We start from the raw sequence: 16,266 nt of genomic DNA, 5'->3' as shown, positions 1-16,266 counted from the left end.
CAAAACTATGTTGTTTTGGGAATTGAAAAAAGCAATGAAGGACATTTTAGAATTTATTTTTATTATATGAATTTTATTAAAACACCTTTTATTAATTCCACATCCCTTAAAACGACATAGTTTTAGAGTTGTTAGCGATAAATTTATATCCTGTAAAAGAAGAAGATAAACTCTATAAAAAAAATTGTGTAAAATAGCAGCAAGTTTATTTGCAGCCAACAATTCCCACTACGTTTTTGTGGTTGCAAGGAGTTGTGATTCATTATTCAGCATTCAGTGAAGTGAGTGCATGGTGTGCAGCACATATAATATGATTCTAGATCTTTACTCCGTGGTCCCGTGTGGACATAATATATGTTCGTAATGGCCACGAAACTTGGCCAATTCTTTTACAAATCGATGATGATGGTTCTAAATTAATAATCCGTTCACACTAGTTTTCATAATTATTTAAAAAAGAATTCAAGTTTTCCTTGTCCTCAAACTTATGCATGATGGGACTTTTTCCACTCTTAGAATTATAAGAACTATATTCGCATTGTTTCGTTTCAAGGCTTTACGGAATCAACATCTGACAGAGGAAAAGTAATCATAGTCAGCAGCTGGAAAACTATTTGCAATATAAACAACTGAACATTTCTGTCACCCCTCCTTAGATAAAAACATGAGCTTCTATTAGTTGAACATTTCTAGTTCAACCCAACTGAACAAATATGATTTTTTTATTTTTATTTTTACATTTAAGTTTACGAGACCCATTTCAAGGCTAGGACATATTATAAATTTCAGCAGTTGCTTGCAGTTAAACTCAGATATGGTTTACTATTAGGGGAAGGATATTGTAACAACCAAGTTCAAGTTGTGTAACTACCATATTACTACCAATCAATCTCACCGTTAGATCGATTATGTTGATCCAACAGTTATATTTATTTCCATCTTTGTATGTGTTGGGAACTCGGTTCCCTCAGATCGGCTCAGGGGCCTTTGCGGAAGTCAGTCAATGAGATCCTCGATCTCAGATCTCAGCAATACCTCGGCCTGAATTTCACCAGGTCAGGCAACACAGCGGAAAAATAAAAAATGAAGAATAGGAGAGAGAGAGAAGAAGAACACAACCAGATTTAACGTGGGAAAACCTTCTTCAATGAAGAAATAAAAATCCATGGGACCTAGTCCAGATCAAAAGTCCACTATGAAAATAATGGTTACAAAATAATTAGAATACACCAATGTGGTGGTTAACTCAACCTCTCCAATAATGGTGATAATCAAACTACCCTAGAGAAGTTTCACTCAAACTCTCTCTAGAGATCTCTCAAATGCAAAGCATAAAGCTTTGCTCAAACAATTTTCTCTCAAATATCTGTCAAATAAAATTCTCTCATATATATGACCTAGCCTCCACCCACAATTAATGAGTATATATAGAGGAGGTGGAAATTAGGGTTAGGGTTTTTAGGAAACCCCTCAAATGGGCTTGGGCTTAGCATTGAAGGAGGAAGCCCAACAAATCTCCCCCTCCGACTTTAATGCATCGGCTTCAGCATCAACCCGGCTCCTTCACAACAGTCTTCAAATTTTCTTGCTGGAACTGGCTTCGTCATCATGTCGGACCAATTTTGGTAAGTGTGCGCCTTGACGAGTTCGAGCTCTCCACCTTCCACCACATCCCGGATCCAGTGATACCTCACATCAATATGCTTAGTGCGGGAGTGATAGGTTGAATTCTTCGCAAGATGGATTGCGCTTTGATTGTCCCAACCCAGCTCGTACTTGTCTTGATCATGGCCGAGTTCCATGAGGAACTTCTTCATCCACAGCATCTCTTTGCTTGCCTCAGTAGCAGTAATGTACTCAGCCTCAGTTGTCGATAGTGCAACACATTTCTGAAGTCTTGATTGCCAAGAGACAGCTCCTCCGGCAAATCTCATCAAATATCCTGTAGTCGACTTCCTCGAGTCGGCGTCTCCCCCTAAATCAGAATCCGAGTAGCCTTGCAACTCGGCTTTGCCTTCTCCAAATCTGAGACATAAGTCGGTCGTACCTCGGAGGTACTTGAAGATCCACTTCACTGCTTCCCAGTGCTCTTTGCCGGGGTTTGACAAATATCGGCTTACCACTCCAACAGCATACGCCAAGTCGGGTCTAGTGCAAACCATTGCATACATCAAGTTTCCGATGGCGGATTGGTACGGGACCTTCATCATCTCATCATTGTCTTCATCAGATCTCGGACATTGCTTGTGGTTCAGCTTTATGTGTCCGGCAAGGGGGGTGCTCACTGTTTTGGCTTTGTCCATGCTGAATCTCTTCAGAATCTTCTCAATATATTTCTCTTGACTCAGCCACAGTAGCTTCTTCTGTCTATCTCGGATGATCTTGATTTTGAGTATTTGCCTTGCAGGGCCAAGGTCCTTCATCGGTTCCCTCAGATCGGCTCAGGGGCCTTTGCGGAAGTCAGTCAATGAGATCCTCGATCTCAAATCTCAGCAATACCTCGGCCTGAATTTCACCAGGTCAGGCAGCGCAGCGAAAAAATCAAAAACGAAAAACAGGAGAGAGAGAGAGAGAGAGAGAGAGAGAGAAGAAGAACACAATCAGATTTAACGTGGGAAAACCTTCTTCAATGAAGAAGTAAAAACCCACGGGACCTAGTCCAGATCAAAAATCCTCTATGAAAATAATGGTTACAAAATAATCAGAATACACCAATGTGGTGGTTAACTCAACCTCTTAAACAATGGTGGTAATCAAACTACCCTAGAGATGTTTCACTCAAACTCTCTCTAGAGATCTCTCAAATGCAAAGCATAAAGCTTTGCTCAAACAATTTTCTCTCAAATATCTGTCAAATAAAATTCTCTCATATATATGACCTAGCCTCCACCCACAACTAATGAGTATATATAGAGGAGGTGGAAATTAGGGTTAGGGTTTTTAGGAAACCCCTCAAATGGGCTTGGGCTTAGCATTGAAGGAGGAAGCCCAACAGTATGGTCATGATTTTCCAAATTTAATACTTTATATTTATTTCCACCTTTGTATGGTTATGATTTCTCATATTTAATGCTTTCACTTTAAATTTGGGGAATCATAACCATACAAAGATGGAAATAAATATAACCGTTGGATCAACATAATCGATCTAACGGTGAGATTGATTAGTAGTAACACAATTTGGTTGTTACAATATCCTTCCCCTTACTAATAAAACTCCACCACTAAAAAACTTTTTGCCCGTGTTTGCGTAACTTGAGCCAACCTTCATTCGGAGTATAATACGTATTTATAAAGGGATTAATGTTTATCGGAACAGATAAATTTTATCTCCTATATATATATAAAAGTGTGAGGATCGAGATCATGTTTTTTTCTTTTCTTTTCTTTTCTTGCCCCACTCACTTTTTGGTATATGTAGAAAATAAAATTATTTCCTATAATATGAGAAATAATTTGGGATATAGGTGTTGTTGATGTTGATGTTGAGAAACATTAATCCTATTCAGAGCCTGTTTGGATTCTCTCTAAAAGCTACTTTTAAGTTAAAAATAAGAGCTTTAGAAATAAGAGTGAGGATATTCTAACTACCAAAAATTCTCACTACTAACTTACTACTCATCACATCACCATTCGATCAAATAGAGAGAATGTTAAAAAGTGTTTGAAGAGAGAGAAAATGTTAATCTAACGGTGATTAGATAGGTAGTAAGTTGGTAGTGGAAAATTTTGGTAGTGAGAATATCCCTCCTCTAGAAATAAAGCTACAAATTGTTTGATGATTATATAAAATTTTTAATTTAAAAGCTTCTTAAAAGCCATGATTTAAAAAAAACGCATATTTCAAAAAAAGCTAATACAACATAAAAAAAATTCTTTCTAGGAATTTTTGGCTTTTTTCTTCATTATAAAAAAAACTCTTTTTATTATTAACATTTTTATAAAAATTTATTTGACCTAACTTTTGCTTATAAGAAAAAAAAAATCCAAAAAGAGATGATCCAAAAAAGGATGATCCAAACAGGGAATTCATAAATTATAATAGAAGTGCTTATTTCACACAGAGAAAAAAGAAATGTCAAGTTCTTTTAATCTATTCTGAAGTGGTTCCTTTCTTATTCATATACAAAGAAGTGACATTCTCAACATCAACGTCAACGACACCTTTAACCTAAGTTAATTGGAGTCGGAAAGAAGTGACCTTCTATCTAATGGAAATTATCACAATATATTTGAAGATTCAAACTTTTCTATCACTTTTGTACCAAAAAAGTGCTTATTACATCGAGATCATTCTACCAAAAAAATTTACTTTAAGTTAGTTTAATATCTCTTATTCTCCCTTGCAAATGTTGTCACCCGTTGGATATATCTCTTCTTTTTCTTTTTTACTCTTTGGATATATACATATTGAAAATTAAGGACTCTTGATTTCATGGGACCAGCTTCTTTCCTTTAACCATAATTACATTTATCATCCTCTGACTGATTCTAGTGCTGAAGGCTAAGAGTGAAGATTTAAAATTGGAGGGTAGAATCTTCTCTTGTACCAATGAGACTTCAAACATAGTTCTGCAATTTGATAATCATAACACTTATATCATCAACAGAGCCTCGTGATACAGATAACTCTACGAGCTTTTTACAAGCCAGCAATGGTTGTTGTCTATTGCTCCCTACACAAAAAGGACGAGCAATATCCACTGCTTCCTGATTACTAACCTGAAACAAGATTTGAAAAGAGAAACTTAATTATTCAGTTAATCAGTTTAACTAGTTGAGTAATCATATCATGCAATTTCAAAAAGAAAGTACTCTATTAACAGTGCAAATTAATGGCTTATTAAGTCCTATACCTTGTCCCATAATCCATCTGAAGCTAAGATTAACAATTCATGCTGATGTTCAATTCTTAAAACTTTGGTCTCAGGTTCTGCTATCACCCATTGTTTCAGGTGTCTATCTCCAATTCCTCTAGAAACAGCAAGAGATCCTTGGATCCTCCAAACACCACGGCATGTATCAACATAGCCACCCTACAAAACAAATTTCAAATTAAGAACCAGACATAGAACCCCAAAGACAAAAGAGAAATTTCCATTTTATGTTTCTTGATTTGATTTGTAATCAATTAGGATTTTATTTGTATTTTCCCAATATCATATTGTAATTTCCTATTTTCATAATTAGTGATTCTAAATCTTATATAAATTCAACGGGATTGCCTAGAAATTTCTTAAGTTTTTCATGGCCAGAAAATAGTCTCTTTCAAAATATGATATAGTATTAAATCCTAATTGATTACAAATCAAATCATGAAACATAAGATTGCATCGTGATCACATGCTTACCTGAGTCTCAATTCTGTCCCTTTCATCTTCCCTTGAAGGTTTGTGGTCAGAAGTGAGGGCTTCTGCAACACCTCCTCTGCTAATGACAGCACGACAATCACCAGCATTGGACACAACAAGGTTACCGCTCCTAATCAATGCTGTTACACAGCAAGAGCCACCATTAAGATCCTTTCTCAAAAAGTCAGAATCTGTGTTGAGGTAACCATGTCTCACTGCCTCTTCAATATCAATTTCACCCCTTCTTATCACTTCATTCAACACATTCTTTTCTAAGTTATGTGCAGCAAATTCTGAAGCTTTTGTACCTCCATGCCCATCAAATATTCCAAAAAAAGCCTGTAGTAATCACAAAAAAGAAAAACTTGCATGTTAGAATTCATTGCATTGCACTCATTTTGCTCATTAACCATAAGAACTAAGAAGTACATCCTGCAAACCCCAATTAACCTTAAACTCATTATGCTCTTTCCAAATTTACTTGTCTCAGTAGTCCATATATATACCCAAGTAATGACCAAACATACAACCCGATTTTGATTCACATATTGCAATGAATCACTAAGAGAAGTTTTAGCTTCAAATAATTATTACTCAAGCATTGAACTTAAAGGCTTTTTCCCACTTTTGCCCATGATAACGTGTAAAAGAAAAGAGCATATAAAATTGAATATCTTCCTAGAAACCAATTTCCTAAGCAAAAAACTTGGCTTCAAATTACTCTACATAAAATAATTATAATGTTTCAAAAGCAGCTACAATATTCATATGCAGCAAAATCACAACTATACAATTCTTCAAAAGCTGGTAACTTTCTCACAACCCCATTTCCTAAACACACGCAATCATCATAATTGATAAACCGCTAAACAAATCCAATGCAACAATTCCAAAAGAGAAAAAAAAAAAAAAAAAAAAAAAAACTTTTTTTTTTGTTGTTGTTAATTACCTGTTTTGGTTCTCCGTGAAGATCAACGGCAGCGGAGTAACGATCCTCCATGTGCTCCCTCCTTCCTCTCTTGCAATACACAGAAAACCCATGTCCCTCTACCTCCACGACGTCCCTCGCCGCCGCCGGCGACAGCGCCTCCACCGGAACCCCAAAAGTGAGAGAAGCAGCGGGTATGTTAAGCTTGGTCGGTCTCTTCCTCTTCAACACCGGCGAGGAGGGTGGTGAACATGACGGCGACTTAGAAGGGGGCTCGAGAATGGGAATAGAGAGCGTGAGAGGTTCCTTGTTGTAGAAGAGAGAGGAAGAGAGAGGAAACACAGGAGAACTTGAAACTGCGACGGAGCAAGACATGTTGATATTGCAATGCAAACGTTGGAAGTGGTTTTTCTTGTTCTTTTTTCCTCGTATTCAAACAATGCTATGTTTGTTTTTGTTTGAATGGGAAATGAGAAGGGAGAGGAAGATAGAAGGAAGGTATTTATAGGAGAGAATGTGTGTTTGTGATAATGGGTCAAAGTGGGACCCCTTTAATCATTATTTGGATGTTTAATTAATGTTAATAATAGAAAGAGAGAGAGAAAGGCTTCTTTTTAGTCTAGTTTTGGAATGGTCAAATCTTAATGTTAAAAACGTTCTATGATGTTTGACACTTTGACCACATCTTCGTGTGTCATTTCTTGCGGATAGATTAACCACAATCCAAATAGTTTGGCCGGTTTCTAGATTTTTTGAATTAGCACAACTATGCTGGACCAGTTCTTTCTTTTGTCCTCTTCAAAGTTGTCCTATGAAAACTGTTCAGGATTTTCTATTTTTGATATGAGTCCCAAATGTAATAGTTTTTACTATATTTATATATGTATCGTCGACAGTACTTAAATTTAAAATAAAATTACGGATAATTTATAAGGCAATATCCTAATTAATATTATAAGATCATTTGATTTTCTCTCTGCTGAGCTCATGGAAGTAGAGTTGGTAAAGTTGAAAAAGCAAGAATGTGTCAAATAGTTTGAGAAAATTAAAAGAAAAAAATATATGAAGAACTCCTCTTCATTAATCTTCTCTCTGAATTTGTAAGCATGACCTACTATAATCTATATCTAGTACATAATTTTTTAAGAATATGATTTGCATGCATGAAGCAGGCATCAAAGTCTGTAAACAATTTGAAAGTTGACTAAAATAAAGTTATTCATTTTTATAAACATAAAAAAATAGTATAGGAATATAAAACTAAATAATTGTGCTGAATGTGCATTGATGAAGCACCTTGTATTGGAGATTTGACTTTAATTAGCACTGCCTTTCATGTTGGCTAATTAAGAGCTTTTTCGGGGTGAATCGAAATTCGTGATTAAATTTCACATCTTCTAATCATATTAAATTTTTATGTCTATCGCTTTTTCATAAATGTTATTTAGAACGCACTTATTCAATATCAATAAAAAAATAAACATAAAATTTTCACATAAATTATATTGAATTTTAATATGAGAGAATTTTTAAACACAAACGACCTTTATTTGGGGTTGGTGACCGTTGCCAAGGTCAATTTTATCGCATCTAGCTCCTCTCATATGCTGGCCAATGACGTAGACATTTTCTAACGTTGACATTCTTTATTCAGTTTTTTGTTGTGAGTACACATTCTTAATTTACTTATTGATTGCGTCAGAATCCTAGCTAACTCCTTTTATCACTTCTATTATAACCTCGCCTTTATTTTTCTTCCTTCCTTATACTCTTTGACTGAGCTATTAGTGACGAAAAAATCATTAACGTGTGTTATTATAATAACCTTGGTTAAGTTCCAAAATAAAATAAAATAATAATAACCTTGATACTGGTATTCTTAGATTTTCGTGGAATGATTCTGTTTAAGCCTATATGCAATACAGAATAATGCAACCGCTCTAATGTTATTCCAAAGCCATTTTATAACTTGAATAATTCGCCACAACTAACAATGTTTTTTTTGCCCAACCCTAATTATATTTTTAAGGTGAGTCCTCCGATATTTTTACAAATTTTAACTCTTTGAGCCGACTATGAAGTTAATCCCGAGTGTGGGGTAGGTCAAAGATATTTAAACTCCTCCCAAAAATGACATGTGAGGATCGAATCTAAGCACTTTCTTTTTTACTTACTCTCAGCTCCTTTCCTACCAACTGAGCTACCATCATTTCCTATATATATACTAAAGTAACTTTGATCCTAATAAATAACGAAGTAACTATAATTATTATATTTTTGTGGACATCTTTTTCATTAAGGATTCAATTATCATCAACTGTGAAAAAGAGTTCTTACTAATAAAATATTAATAATCACACTATATTATGTCTAAGTTAATTTTTTTTTTTTTTTGGTAAGTGAAGTTAAATATTTTTATTAAACCTTAAACGTATCAAGTATCAACAACTGTGTATATTGGTCTTATTAGAAAGAAAAAAAAACGAATTTCTAAACATGTAGTCTTGGGTGGGTTTGATTTTAAGATTGATGAATTTTAATTTTACCTTTGACACTTAAGTATCCAAAAAGATAATCCCTTACCTATCGGATAAATTAGTCAAAGAATCAATTGATAAATCATATGTAGTCTTAATTGTGTGTCATTAGAAAAGGTCAACTAATTGTACCAAAAAGAGAAGGTCAACGAATCTAGTTTGAAGATATGGCCAGGTATCATAATATTCTCCTTGTATCCAAATCCTTGGAAGCTTGGCATATCACATCATCGAGAAAAACTTTACTGGTCGACACCGAATTTGATAATCTCTTTTACTAAAAAAGAAAGAAAGTAAAAAGGTAAAAAAAAAATAATCTTTTTAGTAAAAGGGATCACTAAAACTTTTTTATTTCTCTTATCCTATCACTTTTGTTTTTAAAAAAATTACTAATTGTTTAAAAAAATTGTATAAAAAAATTGAATTATTAAATACTTTTAATTTTTAAAAATAACTATGTTTGACTAACCATTTCATTCAATTAATGCTTTTTCTTATTTCATTTATTGAAGATGTTGACAAATGAATATTTAAATTGTATTGACATGCGGATAGCTCAACAAAGGCTTATCGTCCTAATATTTGGAGAAAGCTTCATAATCGACTTAAATACCAAAAGAAAAAAAAAAGTATTACTAAATAAGAAAGATATTTTTTATTTAATTAAACAAGCGATCGAGAAAGATGCAAACTTTTACATAAAGATAAGGAGGTTAATATTCTCTTATTCAAACTTGCACACGAGAAAGTTCCCTAATATGCATTTTTGGCACATTAGCATATTAGGGATGAAGATTGAAAATTTTAGCATCTGACAAACTATTACAAGCCCTTATTAGTACTATCCCATTGTTGATGGCTTATAACTTGACAACGTTTAAAAGTGATCCTTCTCGAGATGGGGAGGGGGGGTTGGGTGCGTATGTGGGCCTTCATAGTCTATATCTGCCAGCAGCCTTTTTGAATTCTCTGTAAAAAAAAAAAAATTATATGAGAAATGATTTTATTTTTTCAAATAACCAAAATAGAAGAGTCTAAGATGATGATTATTTAAATACGAATATTAGTTCAAATCTTGTTTTAGTTATAAAATTTATAGGAAAAACGTTTCTCCTTTTAAAGAATATAATTTTGTATTATTTTAGATGAAACGACATTATTATAGTACATAATTGGTACTTGTTTACATTCTCTCTCCTCTACTCTCTCTCTCTCTCTCAAATTTTATGGAGGAGAGAAAATATAAAAAATTATCAATTATGCACAAAAATATAATTATTTTATTTAAAATGACACAAATTTATATCTTTTAAAAGAACAAACATTTTTTTCTCCAACATGTATATATAGAATCAATGAACCATATGGTATTTTGGATTTCTTACACATTAAAAATCGTTACTAAGACTTTCAATTTATATATGTCATGTTGTAGGATACTTGTAGGGTCATGTTACTCTCACAAAAAAGATAACCGCACCTTATTTTATTTTTTTGAGTGGGATCCACATCAGATGTATTAGAGCAACATGACACTAAAAATGTCCTACAACATGACATATATAAAACCCACACACACATCAAATGTATTAGAGTAATATATCTATATAAAGTTTTTATCCACTTCACCTATCTAAGCAACAACCTATAGGCAAAAATTTGTAATTTATCCATGAGCAAGTTGTTAAAGTAATTAAAACACCATTATCAAGTACCCGAAAAATATGAAGACTTGAGTGTTGGAGTCGTGTGCATGAGTGGTTCTTCGAAATCTGGCAAGGTTTGAGACTGATACTCATGATTTGGAAGAGATGGGTGCTTGTGTAGTTCTTCATAGTTTACAATTGCCAAAATTCTTTCATAATTCTCTGTCAAATAAAATGAAACCCACATCAATTACGTTCACTAATATGGTAGTTTAAGGTTTAAATATATATAAAAAAGTTGCATAGAATTTTGACAATTCTTAGAAGAGCTATTCTTAAATATAAAGAGAGAAGCATTATAAAATAGACAATAATTAAGCATATATACCTGAGGGAATGGGACGAGCAACGCAAGTCATTGCCAAAGCAAACATGGAGCACAAGAATGCAGCAGAGGCCATCTCTAATTTTGATGTGATATTACTACTTCACTGTTCAATTATATAATGAGTACAGAGAAACCATTTATTATTATTTATTTACATTGAAACGCTCACAATGCAATAAATATTCTCAGTCCCAAGGATCGGTCAATAATAATCTAGTAAATATGTGATAATTTTATCTCTTACACATATATAAAATTGTGTAGAGTCTATGTGGGATCACGTAAAGAGAAGAAAGAAAAAGAATGTAACATTGACCCCACACACTTTTATGTATGCATGTGTAAGAGATAAAATTATCTCGTATAATATGAGAAACAATACTCCCTTAAATATAATTGATTTACCTTTTTTAACTTTCACCCAATTTTTATAATTAATATCAAAATTTTCTTGCCCAAATTAAATTTTTTTGCAATCTATTTAATTTAGTAAACAAATTTATTTTAGAATCTTCACAAGGCAGTATACCTACCCATTCCAAGGGATGAGCCAATAATAAATTACTAACACATGATTAAAACTAACATAGAAATATGCCTAATCAATGAGTTTAATTAATTCATTGCACGTTTGGTTAAGATTTCATTCTTAAAATACACACAATTTCAAAAAATTAAAATTACAAAATTGTTATATAATATTAAATAGATGATTTTAATTTGAATTTCAAAACAATAATTTGAATTTGAATTCTGAAAATTCATTTGCATTTATTCCCTCATTTACGATTGTTTGATATCAAATTACTTCTCATTCATTGTTGGCATCCTATATATGAATACTATCATGTTAATGAAATCAAATTTTTACCTTACACAAATGGTTTAGTTTTCTCCTTAATTCTGCTCTCTGATTTTTACTTAATTTCTCTCATACTTATTTCTTTTATGGGGAAAATACTTCTACAATTGTCCATGCAGCTGACTCAACAAAAAAAAAAAAGTTTTGTTTGTTTTTTCATAAAAAAAAAATGGTGTGGACCCCACATTTTCACTCCTAGTTCCTGCTACACATTTGCAACTCTACAGTACCAACAGAAGTTGCAAACCCTTCTTTTATATGATATCTCTTACTTCATAATACGTTATCTGCACGAATAATTTCCACGAAGATCTGCTACGACATAGTGATCATAACCATAGTCTATTATGAATAAAAAATTCTTGCAACAATTTTAAAAAATCCCTTAAAAAAAAAAAGAAACAAACTTTTTTGTCTACATTAATACCCTTTTATTTCTGAAGCGACAGTACGTTTCCTGAAGCAGCAGCATTATGCCAAACATGGAAAAATATAAGTTCCACATCCTAGAACTAGAAGTGAGTGGTAACAATTATTTGTCTTTGTGCCTGTATATAGAGATACACCTTCAAGAGCAAGGCCTCACAACTTAAAAAAAATTGGTACTTTGAAGTTTGAATGAAAAGGATAAGGAAAATGCATTGATCTTTATCTTCTGCCATTTGCACGAGAGTATGTAAACTCAATATTTGTCTATACGGGACCCTCAGGCCTCTGGAAGTTATTGAAGGATTGATATGATCACACAAAGACCATTAATTGTCCTCCCCTAAGGCACAATACCATCAAAAACATCTTAAGCTGCATAATTTTAAATCTGTGTATGATTACAATTGCGACTTATATAACATTACCATTTGAATTATGATTTGCATGCATGAAACAGGCATCAAAGTCGGTCAACAATTTGAAAGTTGACTAAAACAAAGTGATTCTTTTTTATAAACATAAAAAAGAGTATAGGAATATAAAACTAAATAATTGTGCCGAATGTTTATTAATGAAGAAGCACCTTTTATGGGAGATTTGACTTTAGCACTGCCTTTCATGTTGGCTAATTAAGAGCTTGTTTGGTGGCAGTCGAAATTCATATGTTAATTATCTGATCATATTAAAATTTTATATATGTTCACCTCTTTTCATAAAAAAATTTTAGAACCCGCTTATTCAATATCAATAATAATAAAAATAAACATATATAATTTCTCTCGTGTTATATTAAATTTAACATGAGAGAATTTTATTTGGTGTTGGTGAGTGGTGACCGTTGCCAAGGTCAATTTCATCGCATCTCCTCTCATCTGCTGGCCACGTAGACATTTTCCAACGTTGACATTCTTCATTCATTTTTTAGCTGTGAGACATTCTTAATTTAGGTTTTGATTGCGACGTCATCCTAGCTAACTCCTTTATCAATTATATTGTCACCTTTCCTTTGTTTTTCTTCCTTCCTTGTACTCTTTGACTGAGCTATTATTAGTTACAAAAAATTCATTAAAATGTGTTATTATCATAACCTTTGATACTGGTATTCTTGGATCTACGTGCATGGAATGATTTTGCTTAAGCATATGCAACGATATTGAATTGAATTTTATATATTCCACATTGTGGAATATAGAATACTGCAGCCGTTGTAATGTTTATTCCAAAGCCATCTTATAACTTTGAGTCTATGTTGTGACTTCGACAAGTGCACTGATCGTACAAGTAATAAAGTGATAAATTAATGGGGTTACCGTTCCCATGAGGACTGATTACCAATCACTAACTTATCTATGCGATTAAAGTTGAATCGATCTTTAAAATGGATTTGTTGACAATATTGATTTAATTATAAAAAAATAATTTTATTTTTAATATTAAAAAATCAAGAATAGAATTCAAGAATGAAAAATGCAAGAAATATTTTAACCTTTGATTAATAACAAGTGTAGCTAGGGATTCAATTTCCTCAACAGTTTCCTAACGAGTTTAACTTTCATGCAATTAACATTCACAATCAATTATTGACAATTCTTTCTAATTTAAATGAATCCCCAATCCCTTGGTGGTTTCAATTATTTACTCTATTCTAAGGCTCTAATCCCTTAGGGCCTTTTTATGAAATTAAGCTTTAAGGTCAAGAATTATGCGTCATAGAATTTATAAAACTATTCCTAGAATATAGAAATTCTAGCAATTAATCAATTGGAATCAAGAACACAATATCCTTATTCACATGCACGATTCTAATGCCCATTCAAGATTGGCCAGATCATAAACAAGACTAGGAATTTAAAATGGATTAATTGCATAATTGAAACATGAATATTAATTACAAGAAAGATTAAACAGTGTTCAGGAACTCATGGATTCCGTCTCGCCCTAACTACATAAAAAGAACTAGCTTCTTAACATGTTCAAGAAAATAAGAATAATAGATAAAAGAAAAAGAGAATTCATGATAAAACCAAATTAAAAATGATCCACAATGAAGCTTTGAGTTATTCTTCTTCCTTCTCCGTTCAAGAGCTCTCATTTGCTTCCTCTCCAGGTATCTGGTTGCTAGGGGTGTAAATGGGTCAGGCCAGTCTACAGGGGCCTTCGGCCTGGCCTATGTAAAGCCTAGCCCGACCCGACCTTTGAGGTAATTAGAACAGGTAAAGGCTTGTAGGTAAGCTTGTTTAAAAACAAGGCCATAGGCTGAATATAAAAAGCCTAGCTTTTTGGCCTATAGGCTGGCCTGTTTAAGTTTTTAAATAAAATTTTTTTATCATATAATATTATTTATATTCTAAAAATTATTAAACCTAATTTCTTTTCTTTTGGTATACTCCGCTTCTACCATCAAACGCTCTCACGAGTCTCACCTTAGTTTCTTGAAATATTGATTAATGAATGAGTTATTTTATTTTTATTTATTTATTTAATTTGCAATATGGTAGGCTTAAAAGGCCTCGTAGGCCATGTAGGCTTTTTACTTTTAAATAACAGGGAAGGCCTGGCCTTTAAACTAAGCCTTTGATAGGCTCATAGGCCAAATAGGCTGAACATTTTTTTGTGTAGGCTTAGGCCATGAAGGCCAAAGCCTGGCCTGCCCTGGCCTAATTACACCCCTACTGGCCGCATGAATCCCCCTCAAAGTCCCTAATCGCGTCTCTTTTAAAGAAATAATTTTGGACATTAATTTGGACCAAACTCGCTGAAGCGAACTGCTCAGCGAGCAAGTTTTAATTCCTCGCTTGCATTGCTCGCTCTAGCGAGCTGCAGAGCAAGGGAACGCGAATTGCAAGAACATCCTCGCTGAGCCAGCGACCAAGAATTAATTCTGATTAATTATTTATTCTTTTTCTTGATATTATCCTTTGCAATTGCCTTTGTCCATGAGTATTTGTAATTATCATTTTATACCTGAAACAATGAGAAAAATAGATCAGAATCAAATCAAGCATAAAAACTTTATAATCTTTTGCATTTATTAACTTATATTATGTTCTTTATCATATTTATATATATTTAATATAATTTTGATCTTAAAAATAGTGTCTATATATGACACTCATCAGTCTATTCGACACAAGTAACTACGTTTAAAATTTAACAAATTGTTGTTGAATTTGGGATATATATCTATTCATAGGGGAATGATCCGTTTACAAATTTTTTTTATAAATTTTTGCAAATTATACTATGTACTCTCGGAAGTACATATAGTGTAACATAGTGTACTTCCAGAGTGCATAGTGTAGTTTGTAAGAGTTTATAAATATAACCCTCCCCTATTCATAATATACTAAATTAAAGTAACTTTGATGTTTTAATACTACTGAGTTATTATTTTATTTTTGTGGACATTATTTTCATTAAGAATTTAATTATCATAAACTGTAAAAAATAATTATGATAGGAAAGAGAGAAAAGAGAAGATTCGAACGAAAAGGTAACACTAAGTTATTCTGCATGTTATGTGAACGAATGTAAATTATTCACATAAATCATAGTACAGTGTTTCAAAGTTCAATATTTTTGTTAAACCTTCAAACATATATTACATCACATGCAAAGGATGAATCAGAGAAGAAGAATGGAGAGAAAAGGGAAAATAAGTTATGGACTATTCACCTTGTCAACATAATGTAAAATATAGTCACTTAATAATGACGTCAGGTAAAAAATGAAAAAGTAACTAAACGTTACTAACATGGTTACAATTTAACTAAAATCACTAAACCAGAGTTATTAATTTACTAACTATAATACTCCCCCTCAAGTTGGAGAGCGAATGTCATAAATTCCTAGCTGGATAACAGTGGAGTAATTTTGTTGATGGTAAAGCTTTAGTGAAGAGATCAGCAAGCTGAAAATGTGTCCTTGTCGGCATTAATCTGACTAAACCAGAAGAGACCTGATCTCTAATAAAATGGAAATAAATCTCTATGTGCTTCGTACGCTAATGAAAGTGGGATTCAAAGCTATATGTACAACAACCTGATTATCACAAAATAATAAGGCAGGAGAATCAAGAGTGTAGCCGAAATCCTACAGTAGTTGCCTCAGCCAACGCACCTCTGC

At 32.9% G+C, this 16,266-nt stretch overlaps 1 protein-coding gene across 1 annotated transcript; it reads right to left on the bottom strand.

The window, feature by feature from the left end:
* Window positions 1–4,445: 4,445 nt before the first annotated feature.
* On the bottom strand, window positions 4,446–6,351 carry LOC133300914 (probable protein phosphatase 2C 25). The gene is made up of 5 exons (XM_061500494.1): window positions 6,301–6,351; window positions 5,591–5,690; window positions 5,352–5,542; window positions 4,857–5,036; window positions 4,446–4,722 (listed from the first exon to the last, which is right to left on the bottom strand). The coding sequence occupies exons 1-5, from the start codon at window positions 6,349–6,351 to the stop codon at window positions 4,561–4,563; spliced, it is 684 nt and encodes a 227-aa protein (XP_061356478.1). The 3' UTR covers window positions 4,446–4,560.
* Between the last annotated feature and the right edge of the window lie 9,915 nt (window positions 6,352–16,266).

Source organism: Gastrolobium bilobum, unplaced genomic scaffold, assembly GCF_033153095.1.
Source record: "Gastrolobium bilobum isolate Gb01-03AN ecotype WA unplaced genomic scaffold, APGP_CSIRO_Gbil_v1 utg31210, whole genome shotgun sequence".
Classification (NCBI taxonomy): domain Eukaryota; kingdom Viridiplantae; phylum Streptophyta; class Magnoliopsida; order Fabales; family Fabaceae; genus Gastrolobium; species Gastrolobium bilobum.
This window is presented reverse-complemented; position numbering and strand designations above follow the sequence as displayed.

Bases quoted from the DNA above. Each gene is read 5' to 3' on its own strand.
- LOC133300914 (XM_061500494.1), bottom strand. From the start codon at position 6,351: ATGGAGGATCGTTACTCCGCTGCCGTTGATCTTCACGGAGAACCAAAA. The intron at 5,691-6,300 runs GTAATTAACAAC...TGATTACTACAG, and splicing joins TTCACGGAGAACCAAAACAG to GCTTTTTTTGGAATATTTGA. The intron at 4,723-4,856 runs GTATAGGACTTA...ATCTTGTTTCAG, and splicing joins CAGATGGATTATGGGACAAG to GTTAGTAATCAGGAAGCAGT.